A 19,889-nucleotide genomic window follows, 5' to 3' on the forward strand; every position below is an offset into this window, starting at 1 on the left:
TTTATCATTGATTTAATTCACCGATCAACATGATCATCATTGTTAATCAAGATGAAGATTAACCTTCGTTTTCCGTTTCAATCATCAGTACAATCAATGACAATGGAAACTAATTGTTGTAATTGTTATAGTTCCCAAGGAATTAAATATTACAATTACAGCCAGAAAAAAAAGATGATGATGAACTTTAAGATGATGAAGATGATGATAAGAGGATGATGATGATGATGAGGATGATGAGGATGATGATGGTTTTGATGAGCCTTTTATCAGTTGAGATGAAAAGTAAATAAAAAAAGGAAACAAGAAAAGGTTAATTGTTAACATAATTGTAATTGTAATTGTATTGTAACTTCAATTGTTACAGTTATGAAAAGATGATGAAGATGAAGATGAAGATGATGATTATGATTATGATGATAAAATATTGATATTCATTGAAAAGGAAGACATCAAATTGTTGAAAGCTAAATTGTTAGTTAGTAACTAATAGTGAATGGGAAGGTCACAAAAAGATCAACCTTTTTTCAAAGAAACAGTTTAAAGGTCAGTTAATTGGCCTTTCAGTTTCAATTTGATTATGGTTTGTTAAACATGATTAACATGATTGTCATTTAGATGGTCATTTTTACCTGATTGTTATTAATTATGTTTAATCATTGGAATGGAAATTAATGAAAATCATTTAATCGCCACTTTTTTGTTTAAAATGATTTTGTCAGAATATCAAATCTGAGTTGATTTGACAACTTAATTGTTATGACAATGATAACAATCAACAAATCAATCAGTTGCTCACTAATTGTAACAATGTTTAAAATTCATTTTCAAATTAGTCATTAATTGTTCAACAATTTACCTTTTCAAAATCATCTTCAACCAATCAAGAATCAATATTTTCAATAATTATTATCAATCAATTTGTTTCATTTACTTGATTTGATTTAACTTTTTATCTAAAAATTGATACCAATTGGTTTTAATTGTCTACAGTTTATACACTGATTATCATTACAATTAACACATTTTTGTTGATTTAAAATATTAGGTTAGTAGTTTCAATTTCATTTTCTTTTGGATGTTTTTTTTTCCTTGTCACAATTACCGTTAATTGTTATCATTATGTGATCAAATTATGATTGTGATTGATTAGAGGAATAGGAAAATATTGGTGACAATTTGATTAGATTAAAGTTAATCATAATTGATTAGCGATTTCTCTTTATCACTTTTTCATTTGAATAAAAGGTCAACACATAATTTAAGGTTCGAGGTGGACATTAGACTGACCTTAGTACATTTGGACATTATTATTATAGGTTTTCCCTCGAGGTCAATTATCACTTCTCCCACTCACCTAAATCAAATCACTTCCGTTTGAATATTTATCATCTCAGTTGAACAATTAAATGATCAAATTTTGTTTTTTTTGCTTCTTTTATCATAATTATTATATTATATGAATAGAAACTGATACAGTTAACTAACTGTCGATATTAAAATTGATGAGAAACAATTTACTCCTGTTGTTGCCTTTATTTTCATTGTTGATAAATAACTTATTTGTTAATCATAATCAAACTGGGCAACAAAAATTTAATTGTTATGATAAATATTAGTAAATTATGCAAATCAATTATTGACCAAGCAGAATAGTAATAATAATAATCATCATCATCCAATCATATTAATCATTTTCAAATGACCATTACAATTAATATTTCAATTGACTTTAGTTAATCATTTTTTTATCAACCAGAATTGATTACTAATAATCATTTACAAAGATACATCTGTTCTGCTGAACTTTTCCGAATGGTTTTACTTCGCAATGGAATGGAAACGTTTGAAGGCGTAAATCAACAATTAATCAAATAATCTTGTGGATATCTAATTTCTATCACTATACTTACTTGATCTTTAACTAATATCGTTGATCATCACGCTCAAACCTTGTTGAGTCTTAACCTTCCTCTTCCTCTTACCTTATTTCCAATTCACTTAATACATATTCAGCTATTTTCGCCTATGTTTTGCGATTTTCTCAGCAACTAAGAGTCAAATAGACTCGAGACTTGGTAGAGTTTGAGTGATACTCAATTGTCATATTAAAAGATCAAGATCATTCAGGTCACTGGTAAAATAACGCGTTTCAAGGTCATTTGATGGTCATTCTATGATTTGCCACACTTATTCATCTTGGGTTAAGATTTTGAAGTTAGTTGTAACTGTCAATCAGAAGATATTGCAGTTTAATTAAAAAGGTACTGAGATTCTTTAATTAACAAAACTTATCATAACAGTTGACCCTAAAGACATAAGAGCCTGAAAATTTTATATTGGTGTTTTCACACATACTTTTTTATATTAATGCCTTCAAATGACCTTGAAACGCGTTATTTTACACGTGACCTGAATGACCTTGATCTTTGTATATGACAATTGAGTATCGCTCAAACTCATACCACTCAAGTCTTGAGTCTCTTTGACTCTTAGTTGCTGAGAAAATCGCAAAAAACATCGGCGAAAATAGCTGAATAGCCCTGTAGTTAGAAACATAATAAACATCATTCTACCATAAGATGGCGTTGATTTTCTGATGTTATTTCTTTTGATTTAATTTTCTGGTTTTTAATTTTCATTTATATGTTAATTGTGACTTTTGTTACTTTCTATTAACCTGACATTCAATCCCTTTGTTTTCATTCTTCCTCTCTCTTTCACTTTCTAATCTGTTTTTTTTCTTCTTGTTTTCAATGTCTTCAGTTCGGATTTTGAAAAAAAGAAGTTTTTCAATCATGTTCCATCCAAAGCCTGAAATTCAGAGCGATTGGAATGATGTCCTTAAAGAGATACAACCAAGGACATCATCCGCCAATCCGACCACGGCCCAATGGACCAAAGATTGCCTCTCGATATTTTCTTTTCTTCTGTTCTATTTTATTAAAACCAAACATTTAAAACAAAGTCATATTAGTTACCTGAACAATTTTATTTCTATGATGAATGTTAATGAATCATTTATAAAACAATTAAGAGAAGAAGCTAAAGCTATTAATCTACAGCGAAGGTTATTCCAATATCAGGAAGAAGCTCGGGTTGCTTAGGAAGCATTGAGAAAATCAGAAGAAACTGTTGAACTTTTGGCGGAAAAGGCATCAATTTAAATTTAATTGTTATCACACTTAATTGAATCTACGTGATACGCGTTGGAAACTGAAACACCCTGTATGTAGTCTTTAATCAGCGACCCACAGGAGAAAGTGACTTTTTCGTAGATGAAGTCGATTCTATCGATGAACAGCCTAGTGAGTGTATTTATTTCCTTCGATGGTAAGAACTGGAAATGATGATGACGAACATTTGGTCTCCATATTTTTCTGTATTTTTTTCAGACAATAGTTTTTTCATGGAGCCACGGACGATTGAAATTTGTCCCCACCAAAAGTCTCGAACTGTTTATGTTTATAAAAACGTAAAAAGTTTTCCATGTTATGATCTCCATCTAGTGATAGAAAAGATCACTAGTTGAGTAGTTTTCGAAAATAACAGATGTCACTAGTGAGACAGATTCTTAATCAAATTGATTGTTTGTTAATTGTTTCGTTAACTTAATTAGTTTGATTGTGATCTAGAGGAAGATATAAACAAATATTAAAATTGACTAAATCAAATTAAGATCATTTTAAGAAAATTGTGAAAGTTTTTCATCTGTTCAAATTGTTTTGTTTTCTACTCTGAGTTTGATTAACTTTTTAATTGCTACTTTTGTTTAATCTAATAATTAAACGATTTAACTTGAAGTGTATTTAAGGATTAGTTTCAAATGAACCATTATAAGTATTAATAAATTAAAATTAACATGAAATAATTAGTTTCATGTAACTTGTTGATAATTATTGTTTCTTATTAACATTATCATCATAACCTCAAGTTAACATGATAACCTTAATTGTAAATAATTGGAGTGAGTAAAACCAGTTTTGATTGTTAATTAACTGTGATTATCATCGTAGCGACAGTATTTGGATCGCCCTCAACAAGTTTTCAATCAACCTTCAAATTTAATGATTAAGATTGAAATCAGTTGATTCGGTAGTTACAATCAATTTTATGATTAAATCATTCATCTTTCGCATTTCATTCAACAATTAAGGAACAAAAAAAATGAAACTAACTCAAGTTGTTTGATTATAATCACCATTCAATTGAAAAGCAATCAGCCAGTTAATTGTTGATTTCATACAATTGGCTGATTAATCTAATAAAAATTAAAGTGACATTAAATATCATGTTCTGAGTTAATCTCAACAATTAAACAGGAACTCAAACAGTTGAAGATTCTCAGTGAAAATTAATCAACAACAATCAATTGATGAACTGATAATTAAATATTGATGGATAAGAAGTTGACTCACTAACTAATTATCAATATTTGATTAAAATTAGTTGCACAATTAAAACTTGAAATGTTGATAAACACAAATCAATAGTCAATATTAAACGAGTTAATTGTTGATTTGTTTAATTAATTTACAATTCTAACTGTAATTGAGATAAAGGATCAATAGGTTAATGAAGATAATGATGATTTCATGAGAAAATGATTTTAAGTTTTCATTTAATTAATCAACATCAACATTGAGAAATTGATAGAGTTTAGTTTTTGATTGTTAATGATGATAAAAGTCAATTAAAAGTCTTAATTATCAAGACAATTATCCCTTTTGATTGGAGGATAACTTAATTTTAAAGTTTTCCGATCAGTTTGATCATGATTATAAATTGTGAGAAAACAAAAATCATCAATGAATTAGATAATTTGATCAGGAACTAAATTAATAAAATTGATAAAATTAAGTTTTTTTTTCATCTAATTTGTCCGTAACCATGATTTAGATTTGGTAAGTTAGCTAATTAGTTAATTACTATCAAGTTTATCATCGTCAAACTTTAAACTTTATTTAAAGAAAAAGAAACTTGTTTAACTTGATCAAAGTGTTAATAGTGTTGATAAGAACACTAATCAACTTAACTAAAACAAATCAATTCAATTAACAATTCAATTGAAAAGTTTATGGTTAATATTTAATTGTTGGAAGGAGGTTAAGTCAACAGTTGTTTCTAATTCTGTGAGAATCTAATTAAAGTCTATTGATCAATCATCAGGTAAATTACATTGATTATTAACAATAATAAATGATGATAATATTTACCAAGTTGAACAGCAATCAAGTTAATTGTTATTTAATATGAAATAAAATATTTCCCATACGCTCCTAGTTCCGGTTTGAGAGGATAAATTTGATGATGAGGATGCTAAGAGAGAGAGAGAGAGAGAGGAAAAAGAAAGTAAAGAGGAAAAGGAAAGTGAAAATAGACACAAAGAGACAAGGAAATCAAGAGGAATAGAAAGAGACAGAGGGAGAGGGAGAGAGAGACAGAGAAAGAATTAGGGAGAGGCAAGAGAAAGATTTAAACTGACGAGAGAGAGAGAGAAGGACATTTAAAAAGCAGAGAGAGAGAGAGATGAAGTTGACAAAAAAGGAGAGGGAGGCATTAATAGGAAGAGGATGAAGATGAAAGTCAAACTATCAAGTATATAAACTAACGGTTGTTTGTAGTTGATGTTGACTGAATTTAAGTTGCGGTTGGAAAAAACTTTAGCATCCTAAGGCAGATGGAATATAAAATGATAATCTATTAATATGTTGTTGTTGTTGTTGTTGTCGATGATGATGAAGATGATGTTGGTATATTATCACATGTTTAACTCCCAAAGGGACATTTAATATAATTGGATCTGGTTGATTGTTGATGGTTTGCTTGAGATGAATTGTTTAAAAAAATGTAATAATAATCAACAGATTGATTAGGTTCAATTGTTGTTCCCACCACCAAACAATACCTTACACTTTACATTATCATTACGAGTATTAATATTTCTTGCACAAGGATATTTTCATTTCTCAAGATACCTTTGGGATTATGTCAACAGAGACTCTTTTTCATGGCTCACTCGCACTTTCTCCCCTTTTTCATTTGATAGAAATCACTTTTCAAGTGATTTTTGATGAACCTCCGGGGACCATGATGATAATCGTCCAATCAACAGGCTGTTTTTTTAAACAAAATCATCTGCATTCAGGTTAAAACCATAGACTCATATAGAAGGTTCCACAATGATGATTATGATGATGACGATCCTTTTTCCATGAGATATTAGGCAACAACATATTCTCACAGTGTCTTTGAGTTCATCTTCTTGCTCATGATGACAATCTGTTCACCTTTCGATATAAATGATAAACAAAGGGACAAAAAAGTAGATTAAGAGGTGAAAAATTAATCAACAATATAAACATTACATTTGGTCATTTGTTTATAATCCAAACCTGTTAATTTTTATATAGAAAAGAAGAAAAGAAAAAAATGAAAACAAAATTAGGCCAATCGATGGTCAATTGTTAAGACAAAGACTTTGAGTTCGGAAACACTAAAACATTGACTCAGTTGAATTTAAGTGATGAGAGGTCAAGTTGACCCTCAGGTAGGACACTAATACCTTCTCATTTAGACAATTGTATCTCTATCAAAATGGGTATCGTCCAAATTCACCAATTTTTAAGCTCTTAATCCTAATCTCTTGACTCTCACCTTGAGGCAAAGTGTAAACAAACAGAAAAACAATAGATTTCAGGTCAGTTGTTTAGTTTGAATACAAAAGTCAAACAGTCAGTAATTAAACTATGGAAATAATCAAATCAAATCGTGGTCGTTTTAATTTAGTTTACAATAACTTTGTTTATAATTTGCGTAATCGAAATGATATTCGTTGTTATTGGCGGTGTAGTGAATCAAAGTGTAGTGTTACAGTGATAACTCAGGATATCAACATAGTCAAGGAACCAACTGAACATTTTCATGATAAACATTTCAAAAAAATCGAGAAAATCAAATCTCGTGATCAAATGATCGAGGAAATTAAAAAATCTCCTAATCTTTCAATCAAACAAATATTCAATAATGTGAGTAAAATAAACTTTAACATAATAATTATTTAAATGAAAATAATATAATAATAATAATATAATAATAATAATATAATATCATCATCATCTACCTCAACCTCATCATCATCATCATCTACCTCAACCTCATCATCATCATCTTCAACCTCATCATCATCATCATCTACCTCAATCATCATCATATTATTATCATTATTATTATTATTATTATTATTATTATTATTATTATTATTATTATTATTATTATTATTATTATTATTATTATTATTATTATTATTATTAATTGTTAATTATTGTTATCATTATTATCTCAGGTCAGAGAGAATCGGACATTGAAACTGATTGAAAATAATGAAGATATTTTAATTGTCCCAAAATTTCTCAATCTTAAATCTTCTTTGTATTCTAAACGTAAATCAACTTACCCTTTAATTGATAAAAATAATTTAATAATTCCTAGTGATTATCAATTAACATTAGATAAAAAATCATTCTTAATTCATAATGATAATAACATGATAGTTTTCAGTTCGTCTACTTTTCTGACACATTTAGCTAATTCTGATAGAGTTTATGTTGATGGTACATTTTCATCAGTTCCTAGACAATTTTATCAATTATTCACAATTCACATTCTAATTAATAATAACATGTTTCCGGCGGCTTATGCTCTTCTACCTGATAAAAAAATGGAAACTTATCTTCGCCTTCTCGCTATAATTAATCAACAAATTAGATTAAGATTAAGATTAGTCTTCAACCCACTCCACCTACATTGCGACTTCGAATGTGCAATAATAAAGGCTTTTACATCATTCTTTCCATCAATTAATGTCCATGGATGTTACTTTCACTATTCACAATGTTTGTATCGAAAGATTCAAAATCTCGGACTAAAAATTTGTTATGAGAAAAACTCTGAATTCAGGCTTCTTTTCAAAAGGTGTAAAGCTCTTCCCTTAATATCATTAGGTGATTTAGATGAAGCTTGGTTTTTGATTAACGAATTGAATACAAATGAAGATGAAAGAGTTGATGAATTTTTGTTTTACATTCAATCAACTTGGGTCAATGAAAATGCGATTTTTAAAAGGGATTCATGGAATCATTTTGGTAACTTTGGAACTCGGACAACTAATCATCTTGAGGGATTTCATAATAAGCTCAATAGCTGCTTCAATCATGGCTCACCTAACTTGTTCTCTCTGATTAATCAATTGAGAAGTTTTGAATTAGAGTTTAGAATTGATTTAACTCATGTGTTAAATGGTGAAAAAGTTCATCAAAAAAATAACAAATATATAAAAATTAATGAAAATTATATGAAATATCACCACCTTTACACTAACAATCAAATCGATTTGCTAAATTATATTGATTCAGTTTCCAGAATAATGTAAATTGGGAAAAATAAATGCTAATTATTTGAGATGATTAACTTCTTAGGCTTAAGAGCTTAAAAATTGGTGAATTTGGACCAAACCATCAAAATGGCCATCGGATTAGATGTTGAAAGTTACATTTACCTGATTATCGTTGACCGAAAGAGTTGAAGTGATTGTAAACTTAGCGTCTTTGGACTTAAGTCTGATCACTATTTGGATATTTACCTTTACGGTGACGGATGAGGTTGATCATCTTAAAGAAGAACAATTTCTTCATCTATTGTTTACTTAAAAGATTTTGATGGATGGAAAAAGATATTAATAAGAAAGAGAAAAAAAAAATCTACTTACAAAAAGAAAGAGAAGAGAAAAATCTCTTAGTTTAAGTGATTTTCTTCTCTTTCTTTTACGTTCCCACGGTTCTTTTTCTCTTTCTTTTCTTCCCCTCTTTTATTTTCTAAAAGGGGGCAACAGGTCTTTCTCTTTCTCTTCTTTCTCTTCTCTTTCTCTTCAGTCTCTTTTTTTCTCTCAGTCTCTTTCTCTCTCAAATAGAAAACATTTGTTAGTTGAACAAAACTTTTCCAAAGAGTAACTTGTGTTTTCTTATAGGAGATCGTTTATTTCTCTCTTTTATTTGTGTCTCTCTTTCCATTCGAGTGTCTATTGGTAACCGTCGTCATCCTCATCCTCATCTTCATCTTCATCGCTACGGTTAATCGAACTGTTTTTATAAATCCAACAGAGGAAAGAGAACAGAAAGAGAAAGAGAACAAGCAACAATATTATTAACCCTCTGATCTTTTAACGGACATTTGACGCCATGTTTTTTATCCAATTGTTTTGTAACTTGTGAATGTCTTTTCTTTTTCTTTTTAATTTGTCCTTTTAACTTTTTTTCTTCTCTTTTTCTTCTCTTTTTGGTTACAATTAATCAACATTTTCTGTCTTCGATGTTTTGTCTTTTAAATAATCTTTTCATCTTCATGTCCAATTTTCCATCTTTTCAAAAGTTGTGAGAGTTTTTCAATTCCATCATCGGATTGAGTTGGATTTTAAATCCAAACTCTCTTGTGTCTCTTGGATTATCTAATTTTTCATTTCTTTCTTATTGTTGCAATAATGTGTCATCAATTTTATCAACAACAATTTCTTATTCTGAACTTGGTCATTTTTCTATCATGTTTGGTGACATCAATTTCAACCTCTTCTTCTTCTTCTTTATCATCTTTTTCTTATTCAACTAATCCAATTCGTTGTCCAAAAGGATTTGAAGGAATCAATTGTGAAATCAACATTGATGATTGTGCAGATAATTTATGTGAAAATGGAGCTACTTGTATCGATGGGATTAATGATTATACTTGCCAATGTACACCACATTCACTGGACTTTATTGTTCCATTGATGTTGATGAGTGTTCATTAAGGCAATCTCAATGTCGAAATGGAGCAACTTGTGTCAATACTCGTGGTGGTTACAATTGTATTTGCGTCAATGGTTGGACTGGTCCTGATTGCTCCGAGAATATTGATGATTGTATTGGTTCCCCCTGTCAAAACGGTGCTACTTGTATTGATCGAGTTGGTTCCTTTCACTGTCAATGTCCACCAGGTAAAACGGGACTTTTCTGTCAGTATGATGATGCATGTGCCTCCAATCCATGTCAATCGGGATCCATTTGTGACACCTCGCCCATCGATGGGACTTATATTTGCTCTTGTCCCCCTGGTTTCAAGGGCACCTATTGCACTGAAGATGTAAATGAATGTGAAGAAGCGGGAAGCCCTTGTGAACATGGTGGAAGTTGTGTCAACACCCGGGGTCATTTAAATGAATGTGCCATCGGTTTCACTGGTGCTCGATGAGACAAACATCAACGAATGTGACTCATCTCCCTGTCAAAACGATGGAACTTGTCTAGATGAGAGGACGATATCGGTGTATTTGTATGCAAGGATTTACCGGTGAACAATGTGAAACCGATATAAATGAATGTTCAGACAATCCTTGTTTAAATGGTGGTACATGTGCCGATTTGATTAATGCATTTCGATGTATTTGTCCAACCGGATTCTCGGGTGGTCGATGTGAACAAAATGAAAACGATTGTTTCTCATCCCCCTGTTTGAATGGTGGTTCATGTGTTGATGATGTCGCTGGATTTACTTGTCGTTGTCCACCAGGATTTCAGGAAAACATGTGACATTGATATTGATGATTGTTCTTCATCACCTTGTCATCATGGTAAATGTATTGATCGTATTGATGGATTCTCATGTTCTTGTGATCCAGGATATCAAGGTAATTAATTAGCTAATTTCTTATTATTAATATAATGATGATAAAAATCATAATGATTATAATGATTATAAAAATGTTAATTATAATTGGTTATTTGATTTGATTTCATTTCATTTCTTCAGGTCGACTTTGTCAAGTTCAGATAAATGAATGTTTATCAAATCCATGTTTATATGGGGGAACTTGTCGTGATCTTGTTGATGGTTTTGCTTGTGAATGTCCTAAAGGTACAAGTGGAACTCTTTGTGAGATTAATACAAATGAGTGTTGGTCAAGTCCATGTAGAAATGGAGCAACTTGTCATGATAAAATAAACGGATTCGTAAGTATTAATATAAAAGTCATTAGAAAGTATTAGTACATTGTATTATTGTTACATGTAATTCATTTTTATTTTCATTTTTATTTTCATTTTCATTAATAGACTTGTGAATGTCCTCCTGGTTTCTCTGGTCCTACTTGTGAAATTGATATTGATGAATGTGCTTCTAATCCTTGTGCTAATGGTGGTACTTGTCATGATTTAGTCAATTCATTTAAATGTTCATGTCCTCGTGGTTATTTTGGGACAAGATGTTTAAATGATTACAATGAATGTGAATCTAATCCATGTTACAATGGAGGTACTTGTGCCACCGGACCAAAAGCAGGATCATTCATCTGTCATTGTCCACCAGGATTCACTGGAATACGATGTCAATCGGACATCAATGAATGTGTATCTGGACCTTGTCTTAATGGAGGAAAGTGTAACAATTTAGTATCTCATTACACTTGCTCTTGTCCCCCAGGATTTACGGGAATTAATTGTGAAACAAATATCAACGAATGTTTAATCTCGTCCCATATCATGGGACCAGTTTGTTTGAATGGCGGAACTTGTTACGATCAAGTGAACAATTTCACTTGTTTATGTCCAGTTCCATTTACAGGGAGAAGATGTGAAACTGAAATTAATCCATGTTCAGGTAACAAATGTCAAAATGGTGCAACTTGTACAATTTTAACAAACTTCCGAGATTATCAATGTAGTTGTGTAAACGGATTCACGGGACATTATTGTGAAAACGATATTGATGAATGTTCAAGTGGAAACAATAATCCTTGTAGATATAATGATAAATGTGTCAATTTACATGGAAGTTATCGTTGTGATCGTTCATCATCATCTTCATCTTCATCTAATAACAATAATAATAATAATCGTCCAAAAGTAAAAGAAGAAGAAATTGATTGTTTGAGACATAGTTGTCATCCACAATGTCCAAATAAAGAAGAATGTTTCTTAGGTAATGGTAACCCCTGGTCGAATTGTTCTTCACCTTCTTTCTGTTGGTCTCGATTCTCAAATGGTATTTGTAATGAAGAATGTAACAATCGAGCCTGTTTATTTGATGGAAGAGATTGTGTTAATGATAACAAGGATTCATCACCATCATCTCCATCCTCATCATCACCTTCATCGCCTTCATCACCTTCCAATCGTAGTTCCAGTTTACCTGCTTTCTTCCCTGAAGTTGGTAAAAGTGGATCAGAAAGAAGAAGAGGAGGAGGAAAAGGAGAAGGAGGAAGTAAATGTAACGAGAAAAATGATTATTATTGTTTGGAAAACTATGGAAATGGTTTTTGTGATAGTGGTTGTGATTCATCTGAATGTGGTTACGATGGATTAGATTGTTTCACTGGACATCGGGTTCTTGGTCGTGGTGAGTTATTCATCGTTGTTGATATGCCTTATAACGATTTAATCAATGATAATGTTAAATTATCATCATTCCTGCGAGAATTGTCTCGAATCTCGGGAGTCATTCTAAGAATAAGAAGACGAATGGGTTCAAGTGAAAAGGAAATTCAACCTTATTACACTTCGACGGGTGAAACTTGGTCCAATCTCTCGTTGATTATTGACAATAGTATTTGTTATCCTAATTGTTACGAAGATGCATCATCGTTGGCCAACTTTTTCGCTGCACTTGAAAGTCGTGGTAAAGACATGGGTCAACCAAGTATGTTCCAAGCTCTATCAGTTGTGAAAGTTCAATCAGCCTTCAATCCATCAGATTTACTTCCTTATGGTGATGGAGAAAACTTGATGATTATCGACCTCTTGGACTCTTGTTTCTGGTTGTCTTATCGGAGCTTGTTTGATTTCTGCCATGTTGATCCAAGTTATTGTTAAGGTTAATGGTAAATCTAAAGTTGGTGGGACAATCACTTGGTTCCCTGAAGGTTTCACAACCATTGGAAGAGGATCAGGATCAGGAGAGGAGGAGGAGGAGGAGGAGAGAGGTGATGATAGAAGAAGAGATGGAGAGAGTGGAGAAAATGATGGTGGTGGATATCAGAGATCAGTTTCTACTTGTGCTGCAGCATCAGGAGATTTCGGAAGAAATCATCGCAATAAAAACTCTAATCATAGTAATCATGGTGGTAGAAGAAATTCAGCTTTTCAAAGTAATTCACTTCAACGTTTCAATGGTCGTTCCAATAACTACAATCAAAGTCATTATTATGATGGACAAGAACTACGAATGGTTAAAGATTGTTCAGCTAAAACAAGTGTTACATCAATTGAGACAAAAACTGAAACAATTTATGAAGAACCTCATGATCCTCGTGCTTGACTAATATTCAACATCATTATGAAGCTTATACTGGTGATACCACTCAAATTATCCCTCCTCCACTAATTAAAACTGAATTATTACCATACAATAATGGTGGTGGAGTTACTCAATGAGTCCTGATTCCGGTGATTGTTTAATGGAAGATAATGAAAATATTGTTGGACCTGATGGATTAACCGCTTTAATGGTATTTTCAGCTTATGGCGATTCAGCTCCTTATTGTGAATCTGATTCAGACATGATTAACATGAACCATCAACAACAAGCACAACACCAAGGAATTACAACAACAAACTCGGTTAATGATGATATTATGATGATAATGTCTCCAAATATCAATGATCATCATGGTTCATCATCATCATCATCAACAACAACAACAACAAATTCAGACGAAAGCTTCAAGAAATTACTCCAAGAGCAAAAAGATATCAATAAAATTGCTGAGAAAACTGGAGAAACATGTTTACATTTAGCAGCTCGACATGCCCGTGCTGATGCAGCTAAACGTTTGTTAGCCGCTGGTGCTAATTGTAATGCGACAGACTCAACTGGACGAACACCACTTCACACAGCAATTGGCGCTGATGCAAGAGGTGTTTTTGAATTACTATTGAGAAATCGAGCAACTGAATTAAATGCTAAAACTCATGATGGGACAACTCCCCTTATTTTAGCCGCTCGATTAGCTTGTGAAGGAATGTTGAACGATCTAATTCAAGCCGAAGCTGATGTTAATGCTTGTGATGAGAAAGGACGAACTGCTCTTCATTGGGCTGCTTCGGTTAATAACGTTGATGCTGTTCGTTTGTTACTTCGTAATAATGCTAATAGAGATGCTCAAGATCACGAAGAATGTACTCTCTTTTAGCTGCTCGAGAAGGATCTTGCCAAGCAGTTAGAGTTTTATTGGAAAACTCGGCCAACAAAGATATTACCGATCATATGGATCGATATCCTCGGGATGTCGCTGAGGAAAGAATGCACAAAGATATTGTCAACTTACTCGATACTTATAAACAAGATCAATCTCAATCTCACTCATCGTCATCACAACAACAACAACAACAACAACAACAATCATCATCATCATCTTCATCAAATTCACAAAATAAACAACTACCACCACTTCCACCGACTCCATCAACACCACAATCACAATCATCAAATATTCAAAAAACTCAAGAAAACTTTAATTCATCAACTCTTAAAAGAGCACATTCTAATGCAAACAGCAATTTAAATAATAATTCTAATGGTAATTCTAATAATAATGGAACATTAAAAGCAAGTCGATCAAGAAAAGCAGCTAAAACAAATTCTCATCAACCATATTCATCACAAAAATCTAATCAACAAACAAATAAGATGCAATCAACAAATATGATACAAAATAATATCAATGTTAATCAACCATCACCATCACCATCAACTCCTACAACACCAATAAAACAACCACAACAATTAACAGTTCAAATTGAATCTCATCCACAACCTAATCATGTTTTAGTGACACAACATCCAAATGAAAGTCAAATTAAACAAGAAACTATTCAGGTAAATAATCATCAACAAACAATTGAACAACAAGTTCAATCATCGATACAACAACAACAACAACAACAACAACAAAATATACAAAATCAACAAATAAATAATCAATTACAGCCAATTCAAATCCAACAACAACAACAACAACAACAAATTCAACAGATTCAACATCAATTACCACCTACACTACCACAAAGAAATACACTTCTTAATATTAACACGCAACATCCAATTAATTTACCACCAAACACAACATCAGTCCAACCATCAACCACACAAGCACAATTGATTATTAATCAACAATCTTTTCTCAATCACTATGACTATCTTACATTATCATCTCCACAACATAATTTTCCTCTATCACCTCCTCATAGTTATGTCACAAATCCATCACCGCATCTTCTTTCTCCTCATACACCTTCATCTCTCTTATCACCACCACATCATCAGACAACAGCACCAACAACACCTTTAACTCAACCACCTCCAACTCCACCTTCCCAACAACAAGTTCACTCTCAACAACAACAACAACAACCACAACACAACAATCATCACAACACAAATCAAATATTTCTTCTTCTGTGAATAAAAATAATAATTCATCGACATTAATTAAACATCAAAAACAATCATCTCAACCAATTTATGATGTTATAACTACAACTAATAAACACCAAAGACAATCAAGTTTATCTCATCATCATCATCATCATCAACAACAACAACAATCACAAAATCAATTGCAACAACAACAACAAATTAATTTCACTGGATACAATACTTTACCAAGAAATAATAACAACAATCATCATCATAATAATAATATGGTAAATTTATTCATCATTATATAAAAACAGTTTCTTCACTTTTTCAGGTCAATTTAAATGTTAGGCAACTTTCACTATAATAGATTAAATTTATCTTTGTTGATCAAGGCTAACAGATCAAAATCCACTTTCGATTCATTCGCCATTTTGTCCCAACCATAGAGAAGATGATGAAAAATATTTTCCTTATTTCTTCATGTCCTCTTTTTCTTTTCATTCTCTACGCTATTTGTCCCCTTCCCCTTGTTCTCTCTCTCAAGTGTACGTCTTCTTTTCTGCTCACTCTATCATCATCTGCATCATTATCATCAATATTATTATATATCCTTCTTTTTTTCTTCTAACGAAATCTTAAAAACAGCATATGGCTAACCCACTGCTTGAACTCTACTTCTCCCTCTTGCTCTCTTATTTTCTACCTTGGCCTTCGGTCTGTAGTTATCATCTTATCAGTTTTCCTTAACTTTTCATCTTTTCTATTTCTTTCTCTCCCTCCCTCTTTACTCGCCTTTTCCCTTCTCTCTTTCTCTCTGTTATGATCATGTTTCTTTTCAAGTTTCTTAGGTTGTTTGTTGAAGAAAGAAATATATAAGTGAGTGAGTGTCTGACCGAAACCTGGGTAAGACGTAAGAAAAGGGAAAAGAAGCTAAGCAAAGTGAGAGAGAAAAAGAGGGAGAGGGAGAGGCCGTTTGAGTGAAAAAATAAGATTGCTTATTTTATGCTTACAAGAAACACATTATTAAGAAAAGAGGACTTACTAGATGAACGCAACAAGGAATTATGGTTACAAGAGTAACAGAGAGAGAGAGAGAGAGAGAGAGAGAGAGTCCAGTAAACGTTAATAATCTCGTAAAGGTTATTTGAATTCCTGCATTTTGATTGAGGGAGAAGAAAGAAAAAACTTACACAGGTAACCAGACATTTTGACAGACATAGAAAAGCAGAAAAAGGGCCAGGTATTTTTCAATAGAAAAAGATAATTCAATTTATTGTTGACGATATTTTCAGAAAGTGTTATTCAAATTAAGACGATGAGAAGATAAAATGAATGAAGATTATCATTGTTGTATCGATTAGCACAAAGAAATCGTTTCTTTTATTATATTAGAGTTTCAGTTTGTTGGAAGTTATTTTTCTTATAATAATCATACAATCGCAATTGATCAATCAAAAAAAATTGAGATGATGAAAAGAAAGAGACTAATTAAGGTGGGTGGTATTAAATAGTTTCCATTTCCTGTTGAGTTTTTGTTATCCGGTATTTCAGAGGTCCTGAAATTTTTTCTCATTTAAGAGACTGATCTGAGAAAATCAGCCCATCGAAATAACTTCGCATTAAAAAGGGTGTAACTCTTAAAAAGGAAATTGAACTTTATCATGATTAAATTAGCTCCAAGATCTAAACAATCAATTTAATTTTCTTTGCTCAAGATATTCCAACTTTGATATTTCCATCTGCTTTATTGATAATTAATTCAATTCAATCTAAGATTAGAGTTTATTGAGCTTCCAAGTTTTCAATTTGATCATTTCAATTAATCTTATTTCTTATTGTTTCTTTTTATCTTTTCAGCAAAACTTTTCTAATAACCTGGAGCCTTATTATATGACACCGAGTCCAGATTCACCTGAAACTTGGTCAACTCAAGCTTCATCTCCTCAAGGAATCAACGATTGGCATGATGCTACAATTTATTCCACTTTACCTTCAACAACAGCAGCAACAATATCAACAACCAATGGTCAACATCAAATTATTGCTCAACAACCACAACCACAACAACAACATCATCATCATCAAATTCACCACACACTGCCACCATTGTCACAACAACAACAACAACAACAACAGCAACAACTTCATCAACATCAATTGATATCAGAATTAACTAATTCTCAGCAAATCATGACAACGATAACTGAACCCATGCTAACGGAGATGATATCAATTAACCACCGAGAACCAAATATCAATCAAACTGCTGCTGTTTTCATTTAAATTAATTAATATGGTTAAATTTTTGTATCAAATTTGTAAAAAAAAATTAATCGTAACTGTTTCCTTCCAAATGAAATTATTATCATGTAAAAAGCGATGAACAATTGGATTAATCAATCCACAATTAACTATTTATATCTAACTGTAAATTAAACAATCCTTTTTGGGATTTTAAACATAACTTTTGCTTAGTTTCATCTAAATTCATTTCATTAAATGGTTTCTACTTACAAATAACTATCGGTTAATTATAGTTAATTGTTGTCAACAATTGCCTGAGAAAGTTTCAATTATTTTGACAGCTAAAGGCTTAACAATTAACATAAAATTTGACTATCGCAGAGATTATCAAATTGTTTGAGAAGAAAATGATTAACTAATTGTTACAAGTTATCAAGATCAAAATAAATAAACATTTCTCCAAAATTTGACGGTTAATTGTGGTGATAATTAGTTAACTGTTAGAGTGGGAAGCAATCAACTAATTAATCAGTTAAATTTTAAAAACAAGATAAAGTCCATTTAGTAAAACGCAATAGATTCACAATCAATTGGCCTGAGTGTTGACAATTAAAGTTTCAAAAGTGCAGTTGACATTGAAACCATTTAAACTGCTAAAATTAAACAATTAACAAGTTCTAATCACAATTATAATTAACTGAATTTCTTCTAATTCCTTGATGTTGTTGATTGTTATGGTGATGGTTCATGTTAATCATGTCTAAATCAGATTCACAATAAGGAACTGAATCAGCGGCGATTTTCATTCCGATGATCAACTAATTATAACAAGTGATGTATTAATAAATCAAATAAATAAACAAACGTTTTTCCCAAAGAATCAATTTAATTGTGATGGTAATTAGTTAAAGTGTGAGAGTAAAATAAAAACCAATTAATTGTATAGCTAAAACCAAAGCAACAAAGTAGCAACAATTAGCGATCAAGTTTTAAATATCTCGTCTACGAATTAAGTTAGTTAAGGAAAACTTAATTGACCTTTATCGTATTCAAATCATAATTAATTGTTAAAACTCCTTGGATAAAATTAAGATTATCAAATGAAATGAAATTAAGCTCAAGCAATACAATTACAAATGTAAAATTAATTTGATTCACTCAACAATCAGATGGGAATAATTAATATTAGTTTCCAGGTAAGTTTTCAATTCTTGTAAGTTGCAACTGAAGACAATCAAATTAAAAATGTTGATTAATTTAATTGAATATTGAATTATTATTGATAATTACCAGAAAGCAGAAATGATCAGACAATTAATTTTAATCACAAAATCTTTTGGCGTTCGTGGCCATTGATTTATCATGGATAACAATTAATCATTTTTTAAATATTGTCTCATATTACTTGAATTGTATTTTAATTACTAATCACAATAATTCAAAATCAAAAGTGATTAAACAAATTGTAAAATAAAACTTTTGATTAACTTCTCGTGACTCTACTCATTTATCAAATCAATCACTAATTATATCAATAAAAACAACAATTAAGCCCTTTAAAAGTCAACCATTGCTATCAAATTAATCCAATAAACAATTAATAAGTTAAAATTTCTCATTAATTGTCTCAAAAATTAAGTAAATCAAATTGGTAAACAATTAAGTTAATTTCACATGTGAAAATTTTTCTTAAATCAAACAAGATCAAGATCAAAAATTAACGAAATTGTTAAAATCAGAAAAAATCAAATTCGAGAAAAAAAAACTCACCAAGAATCAAGAATTAAATGAAACTAAATCTCCTTGGATTTAAAACAATTCATATCATCCGATTAGTAGGATAATCTCAACAATAATCTTTGTAACAATTTAATTAAATAAATAATAAAAGAATCAAAAATAAACAATTAATCAGTCTTGTTAATCAAGATCATCAAAGCTCATCATTAATCAAGGAAAAATAAAACCTTACAAGGATTGATTCATTTTCTCATGTGTTTATAATCTCGTAATTTCAATGAATGAAAATGAACAGAAAATGATATCTGCTTATCTTCATGACGATGAAGATAATAATAATGATGATGATGATGATGATGGGAGAAATTGTATAAGCGAAACTAATGATTACTACAGATTTAAATTGTGTATCCTGTTTAATGTTGTTGTTTTTTCCCATAGGAAAGGAAATGAGACAATGA

The 19,889-nt window shown here is 31.0% G+C and overlaps 1 protein-coding gene, 1 long non-coding RNA gene and 1 pseudogene across 7 annotated transcripts; 2 read left to right on the forward strand and 1 right to left on the reverse strand.

The window, feature by feature from the left end:
* Positions 1-8,897, reverse strand: LOC128392105 (uncharacterized). 6 transcript variants are annotated; one of them, XR_008325936.1, is made up of 3 exons: positions 8,558-8,897; positions 5,217-6,395; positions 1-263 (listed from the first exon to the last, which is right to left on the reverse strand). It is a non-coding gene; the product is annotated as an uncharacterized LOC128392105 (long non-coding RNA). The 6 variants fall into 6 exon arrangements; XR_008325934.1 differs by lacking the exon at positions 1-263 and adding an exon at positions 3,142-3,631 and having other exon boundaries at positions 8,642-8,897; XR_008325933.1 differs by lacking the exon at positions 1-263 and adding an exon at positions 3,142-3,505 and having other exon boundaries at positions 8,558-8,896.
* On the forward strand, positions 6,606-8,518 carry LOC128392104 (uncharacterized). Its single transcript, XM_053352088.1, has 2 exons — positions 6,606-7,028; positions 7,346-8,518. Exons 1-2 carry the CDS (start codon positions 6,750-6,752, stop codon positions 8,429-8,431), a joined length of 1,365 nt encoding a protein of 454 aa, XP_053208063.1. The 5' UTR covers positions 6,606-6,749; the 3' UTR covers positions 8,432-8,518.
* Positions 8,898-9,020: 123 nt separating the features above from the next.
* Positions 9,021-15,621, forward strand: LOC128392103 (neurogenic locus notch homolog protein 1-like; annotated as a pseudogene).
* The last annotated feature ends 4,268 nt before the right edge of the window (positions 15,622-19,889 follow it).

Source organism: Panonychus citri, unplaced genomic scaffold (assembly GCF_014898815.1).
Source record: "Panonychus citri isolate SS breed McGregor unplaced genomic scaffold, ASM1489881v1 Contig00135, whole genome shotgun sequence".
Classification (NCBI taxonomy): domain Eukaryota; kingdom Metazoa; phylum Arthropoda; class Arachnida; order Trombidiformes; family Tetranychidae; genus Panonychus; species Panonychus citri.